At 40.6% G+C, this 7,858-nt stretch overlaps 1 protein-coding gene across 1 annotated transcript; it reads left to right on the forward strand.

The window, feature by feature from the left end:
- The first annotated feature begins 55 nt into the window (after positions 1–55).
- Positions 56–3,365, forward strand: ccnq (cyclin Q). Its single transcript, XM_079478853.1, has 6 exons — positions 56–401; positions 504–687; positions 776–908; positions 1,192–1,410; positions 2,559–2,666; positions 3,017–3,365. Exons 1-5 carry the CDS (start codon positions 299–301, stop codon positions 2,646–2,648), a joined length of 729 nt encoding a protein of 242 aa, XP_079334979.1. The 5' UTR covers positions 56–298; the 3' UTR covers positions 2,649–2,666; positions 3,017–3,365.
- Positions 3,366–7,858: the final 4,493 nt, after the last annotated feature.

Consider the following 7,858-nt stretch of genomic DNA (forward strand, 5'->3'; position numbering starts at 1 on the left):
AAGGTGTCTTCCCAGTGCGTAGAGGGCGCTGTTGACGAATCCAGCGCTACGTTGCACAGCAAAGAAGAAGATCCTGAACGTAGAACATTATCAACGTTGTTTTAGGACAAACGACTTCACTCAACAATACCATTTAAAATATAAATACAACTACAATACATTGATTGACACCTTTGTAAATAAACAGTTTTCTGCAGCAGACTACTGAACTAGCATCCGTCTGTAGTTTAACGTTTAAATAGACAAGTGGAAGCGTTTGGTCAGCTTTTTAACGCAATAGTCACCGCTTTTGCGAAGGATGCAGGCGTCGACATCTGGAGCTGACAGTGGAGCGAGAGAGAGCATTACTGAAGATGAATCAAAAACACATTTCAGAGTCTGCCGTTTTATTGTCGAAACAGGTATCTGGACAAATCGTCAGATTTGTTCGTGTCTATCAAATGACATATTTTCATGTTAAAACGTTTTATACGAAGTCATCTAATGTGTTTTCATATCTACAGGTGTAAAATTAGGCATGAGGTCTGTGCCTATGGCTACAGCATGTGTGCTGTATCACAAGTTCTTCCGTTCGGCAAGTTTGCAGGTCTATGAGCCTTACCTAGTTGCCATGTCTGCAATTTACCTCGCTGGTAAAGTAGAAGAGCAACATCTCCGGACAAGAGATATCATCAATGTCTGTCACAGGTATAAGACATCAAGTGACAATTTATTGCAATTGACTTTTCTGAACTGACACATAGCGGCTCCCCCTTTTCTTTTTCATGTGTTTCAGGTTTTTTCATCCAGAATGTGATCCATTGGAACTGAATGGAAAGTTTTGGGAGTTGAGAGACAGTATAGTGCAATGTGAGCTCCTCATCCTCCGACAGCTTAACTTTCAAGTGTGTTTCGAGCATCCACACAAGGTAATGACTAAATTGCATATCTTCTTTGTCATGTTTACTGCTTTCTTGTATTTTTTTTGTATAAGCAATGTTTTGGGTGTAGGGCAGACTTTCATGAAGTAAAGTTTGTGATCCACGCAGAACTTATTGTAGTTATTGTGTATTCAAAACGTATCAAGCGACTTAATGGGTCATTTTACAAACATTTGTCGGGCAACTTCAGTATGCTTCTTAACTATTCCACTGCTGAACATGTTTGTATTTTGCCTCTTCTAAGAAACGTAATTTTTGTTTGTCCCTTCAGTACCTGCTGCACTACCTTCTCTCTGTAAGGAGTCTGTTGAATCGCCACGCATGGTCTCGAACCCCAATTGCTGAAACCGCCTTGGCTGTGTTAAAAGACAGTTACCATGGTTCTATGTGTGTACGACATAAGCCTCAACACATCGCTGTCACCTGCCTTTATCTCTCTCTTCAGACGTATGGCGTGCAGCTTCCCAGGGGTGAACTAGAGTGGTGGCAGGTATGTTAAAAGGTTTCATAAAATCTCCAGGCAGCATTTCATGCCAGTTGTGCTGTATTTGCACTTATTCACAGAGAATAAATGTTCAGTAGTTTGGTTCTAGGGCCATATCAGGCATCGACAGAACAACAATTGCAGTAACCTTTAGATTGCAGCAAGTTGTTCCCATGGCAATAGGGGCACCTAATGGTTTCAGCTTGGTCTGAGAGAAATAGCATTGTTCTGTTCCCTTGGTGACACCCCCAAGTAATATTTGAAAGGAATTGAGAAGCATTTTATAACTCTGGGAACTCGCACAGCTATATGCTTTGCTTTGGAATCTTGCTGCGTGATGATGAATTAAGTATTAATTAAAGTAATTCATTTGTAGTCTTACCTAGTCAGACTTAAAACTTTAACATAAGGACCACAATGCAGCTTATTCAGGAAAATAACTGCCTGCTTAAACACTAAGAGACTGACATGTAAAATTACATGTTTGGAGTGGATTTATTCCGAAGCACTACTGTGGCTGAGACCAAACTAAGATGTTGTCATGTTTTCGCTTCTTTGCTGGAGGAGATAAAGTATTTACGAAACGCGCTCTGTAGAGCAGTCTGTACGTTTAGGGCTACAAAAGGATTGGATTCTTATTCAAATCTCTACTTATTTTTCAAATATTAATTTCACCAACCCCTGCAAACTCTGGCAAATCCTTTCATTAGCTCTTCCTCAAAAGCACTTGTTGTATTCGGTCTGGGACCCTGTAAACATTATGTGAATAATGAGAAGCCTTTGTGCTTTAATTCCTCGAAGTTGCATCAAGCCAGCCAATCACATTCGTACTGGTTATTTCAGACACTTTTTTTTAACTGTGAGCAGTCTGTAGGTAGTCTGAGACTGAGACTCTATTATAAAATGTATTAAACACACTGTGCCCCACCATCTGCTTTAAACTGGCATCACCTTTCTCACTCTTCTTAGGTTTTCTGGTAAAATTGATATAACACAGGCTTTATAATAGAAATTTGATGTAAGACTTTTTTGCATTACTCTAGAAAGTCTACTTTGACTACATCATTTAGTCTACGCCAATCAAATGAACTGCAAGAGTTTTTTCAAAAGTGTGGGATCTTCATCAGGGCTTTTTTCTTTCATTTATTCTGCAGGTTTATTGTTCAGACCTCACCAAGGATGAGATTGAGACCATCATGAATGAATTGCTGCAGCTCTATGACATGGAGGCCAAGTGTACCTAAGAGAAAGTAAATAAACAGGTATTATAACTGACATGGCAGTCAACATTCCCTGCTGTCTGTATTCCACAGAGACTGTCTAACTGCCTGAGGTCTGATGATGGTTTAACACAAGTCGGATCCTGCATCACCTGATGTTGTGATGTAACCTAATGAGCACTAATCTCAAATTACATCATAAAGCGTGGCTGTTTCAAAAGCCTCTCCAGGAATGACCGTTTGCTGGAGAATGATGAGGAGAATTTAGATTGGGTTTGGATATAGAAGCATGGTGGTGTGAAAAACAGACTTTAGCCACAGCGCATCAATCAATTACCAGGCACCAACCTACTTTCTTCTTCCTACCTTGTGGTATTTTCCCCCTAAAATAGAGGGAGAGGAGTGACAAGAGATGGAGTTGCTGGTTAAAGGGAGAACGAACAAAAGTAATGCCAATCTGTCTCCGGAGCTGATTTATGACTGGATCTGGGCTGTTGCCATTTTATATTTTAATTACTTTACTTACAGAACTTGTCCCAATAGGGAACAGAAGTACTGTGGTACGATTAAAAGTGAAGTGTCTGAATTGTATTCGACATTAGACTACATCATAGGTTATTATTGTAAATTTTTCTCAGACATGAGCAGATTTTGTTTTAAAGTTAAGTCTTTCAAAACTGTTTTTTTTACTGAAGCCTTGTTTCAACAGCACCAATAAATAACCTTTCTTTGCTATTTTTTCCTGATCTGTGATGTTCAAATTTCTGGTTCTAGTTATGTCAGGACATTGCTTTAGAGTGGTTCTTAATAAGTTACTATGGAAACTGCTATTGCGGAGGGAGCCTTTGAAACATACAAATGTGAGACTCCATTATAGCGCACCTGTCAACCACAGCACGTAAAATAATTACAGTTTGAAAAACGATTATGTAGTCATTATTTACTAAATTAGTCTTTGCTAACATGTTAACACGCTGTTTCCCCTATTGCATACAACTAAAAATTGTGTTGACAGGCATGAAGCATTGCAACGTTTTGCAAATCTTTCCATTCTTGAATTGAACAAACAGATTAATATTCTGTCGCCTATGTTCTATATTAAATCACTACGGCCAGGTTTCATAGACACGATTTAGCTCAAGCCAGGACTATGATTGAATTAGGATATTTAAGTCGCTTTTATTAAAATTCCTTAGACAAAACATTACTGGTGTGCATCTTGAGACAAAACAATAGCAATTGCATATTTAAAGATATGTCAGGGCAATTTATTTTAAGTTAAGATGGCTCAAACTTTCATTATAGTCAGGGACTAGTCTTAAGCCTTGTCGGTGAAACCGGGCATACATCTTATAAATTATTACAATCATCACAACGTCTTTGCATGAATTGTGTTAGTTACGACTATTCACACTATAATGTAGTGCAATGCAGATGAATAACTACCTTTATGCAAGTCGTATCTAAACATTCCTGCTTCACTTTCCTTCTCCGCACACAAACACTCACATATGTACGCACAAACACACACCTCTCAGCAGGCAGGTCCTAATGCTGGGCATCATGAATAATGGAGAGGGTACATGTGCAGCCGGATTCTCTTCCATCAATAAAACATCAGCATGGCCCTCACTATGGGATACAGTGCTGGGAATAGGAAGGATAGGATTGATTGCGACTCAAACCGTCCTCTCTTTGCATCTCTCTAGACTTTAAATCTGTTTCCCCCATTGCTAAATTTCATACCCACTGTATCAAGTGAAAGCAAGCTACCTACATCTATCAGACACTTAGATCACGCTCAAAAGCTCTTTATTCTCCCATTCAAGGTTTTTCTACTGTAAATCAACATTTTCTCCACACTAAATAGCTCCTTTGGCTTGCTCTGTGTAAGAATTGCTCAAATAATGGAATTACAGCTATATGTTTTGCAGACCAAAGTGAGTTTTTGTAGTCTTGAAATCTGAACTAAAGTCAACGTTGGGACTGCAGCCAAGTCAATCAACTCTGAAAGAGACAAACTATTGATGTTCAATTTGTTCAATGGGTGTTTAATAAAAGTGTTCTAATGTGGACGTGTGTAATTACAGCAGAGGAAAGGTAGGGATATTAAATCTCCTAGTTACCCGAAAAATGAGTTGGTCTGTGTCCATGAGTGCTGAAAGCGAAATCTTTCTGCTGAAATAGCTGTGAAATGGTGATCAGTTTTAATCTAATCTAATCTTCACTGACTGAACACAGAACCTAGATGCAACAGAAGCCAGGCTGCATTCTTGGAAAGGAACTGTTTTTTTAAAGATATGGCTTGGTGTTTATAGACACTCGGGTAGCAAGATGTAACACGTGATTGGGCGGATTGCGTTTTGACTGACAGCGAGACGCCATCTCTTGGCTTGGGCTTACAAAAGCTGCACTACCTGCAGTGCTAATGCATGGCAGCTCCCCGAGGAACAGCCATCTCCTAAACCCTCACCTCTGAATTATAGATACAACTACTCATCTGAAACTTTCTTTTTACTTTACAGGATGTGCCTTACAAATATTTCAGTGTGAGGAGCCAGTGTGTTGCAATTGGAACGGATACAGTTTTGAGATAAGCGTGCATGCATGTTATTTTTGTATGCAAGGAAGGCCATGGAATAAAAAATTGTTTTTTCATATTGATTAAGTAAGTCTAAAAAATGTAGGCGTAACCCATCTTAATTTCATTGCAAATGGTATTTCCGACAAACTTTCGTGTCTTTATGAACATCTGGTGAAGAGCATTTATCGCTTGTGTGTGTGTTTGCATATGAAGGCTTCAGGAGAGGCTCACTTGAGCACTCATCAGCACGTAAAAGCTTTCTTTCGCTGGTCTGAAAGGCCTCCTGCATTAGGGCTATTAGATTTGAGCCCTGTATGCTTGGAGACAGGCAGAAGATTACACCTGCGTGGGTGTGATGGGGCGTCTGAATTTATGAATCGAAAACAATGGGAAAGTCAGACTTATCAGGGACATGGAGAGGATTACAGTCCAGATTTTAATCAGATGCACTGTTATCTTGGTGAAAAGAAACGACTTGGCTGCAGCGAGATATAACTTATAATCACCACTGTACAGTACAGCTGGTCTGCAGTGCTTATCAACTTATTTGCGTACCAGTTGATTCTTCAAAAAAGCGTGGGGTTTACATCTGGTGTTGAGCTCTCATGCATAATGTATGTATCACAACATAATTAATATCCATGTGTGCAAATCCTGCACCTACGTATGACCTTCAGAGTAGACTTTGCGTATCAGGGATGCTCTGCGCCTCCTGCATCCTGCAGCGTTTGCCCTCCTGGCCCCAAATTTCATTGTCGATAAGGCGCACACGACACAACGATAGCTATCTGTTTTGGGCATTGCATGTGTGCGTGAGCTGACGTGATCGCACTGTAACGGAGCAGAGTGGGAGGGATTTGAGTGATGAATCGAAGGCTGGGGTGGGGGGAGAGAGAGAGTGAGTCTCCCCCCTCCACCCCCTCCTCATCCCTTCCGTCCTCTCCATCCGCGCGCATAGCAGCCCGCGCGGATGCCTCGTCCACGGTCCTCAGCGCGCAGCTCAGCGAGGGGGCACTCATATCACATCGCATATAAAATCCAAATATTGAATCACCTCGCTTTTGATTTACACTTTGAAGAATACGCGTAATAAAATATCCACGGGCGTAATACATTTTTACAGTGGTCGGGGCAGTCATCTCAGTGTCTCCATCTCAATTTTTTTCCCTCTGCGGATCCTCCATCTAACCAGGCAACAACTGCACTATTTTAGGATTCGTAATCTCGATCCGTAGTAAATGCACCACTGAACACCTGTGTGATAGAGGACGACATGATAACAGCAAGTGAGTGAATTCAGTCGTTGTCGATGCGCTCATCTGCATTTCTCTGAAGCGCATCCAGGATTTTCCCTTTCCAGAGCAAGCCGCGGCAATGTCCTTGGAGCATGGCCTGGTGAGTACCTCGTATTCACACCGATTTGAAATGTGCTTTCTATAGCAACAGTTCGTTTTCATTGCATTTTTGGAGACCCATCTGTCTTATGTTAAATTGTTCCTGCATGATTAGCAAATGCCGATCATTTGCCGTTTTCTTATGGTTAGTGATAGCTGTCAAGCACTACAACTACTGCATTGAAGCTCTGACCGCAAATATATTAGTTACACTGTCATGCCACGTTATGAATATGATTCACAAAGACGTCGTCTATGTTTTTTATCGTGATGTTTTTACGGGTTATTATAATTTTTAGAGTGCTCTCACATTTTCCTAAATATAAAATTAACAATTCATTCTATTTACGAACCGGATCAATTTATTGATATTTTGATGTTATGTTTAGGACACTGTTTTTCTTTCGCATTTCTATTCGAGCATAGATACGGAGTTCTCAAACTGGTATCCACACTGGTCACCTTGCGGATGGGGGCATTGCGCTTGTTCCGGATGCGAGTGGCGCACCAAGCTCTCAAGAGCAGGACATCCGCGCTATTAATTCAATTAACATTTTGAGACTCTTAAAAACGAAAAGAACGAGTTTCGTTTGTCGGTATTCTCTCGCGTTGGTTTTGCTTCAAGACCATCATTCGCTCTCTGAAGGTGACCAGTAAAGGTCATTTTATTTTAGACACACCTGACCAGCATCTGCTGAGGGACCACGGAGCGCTGTGTGTGAAGTTGACAGTTCGAGTTGCTCACGGGTGCTCTCTCTGCCTAAAATGTCTTTGGGAACCCTTTTCTTCCTACCGCAAGGTGCACGAGTAATGCTGGGTGTGGGACGAGGAGAGGAGGGGTAGTTGTAGTCTCGCATGCCTCAGACAGCCCGGTGACCGTGTATTGAGTTCGTAAGTCTATGCTCGATTCTGATTGGCTGTTTATGTATGAACGTCAAACCAGGATCCCTTTTATGTGGGTTTACATCATTCGGAGCGATTAAGAATTAAACACCGCGCTGGGACCCATTTGAAACACCCACATTTACTAGACCTAAAAACACTAACAATTGATTATTTTAAAATGCTCTTCTCAATATTTGGATCAAATTGAAGACGTTGGAAATCATTATACCAATATAGTGGTGGAACAATGTGATGTTTTCAAAGAATGATCATTATAAATATGTTTGTTTTTACAATTCTTTACAAATGTGGTTTAACATGTACAATATCTACAGGTCTGTATGCTGAATTGATCATTTTCTGAGTAACCT

Source organism: Barbatula barbatula, assembly GCF_947034865.1.
Source record: "Barbatula barbatula genome assembly, chromosome: 17".
In the NCBI taxonomy this organism is placed as follows: Eukaryota; Metazoa; Chordata; class Actinopteri; order Cypriniformes; family Nemacheilidae; genus Barbatula; species Barbatula barbatula.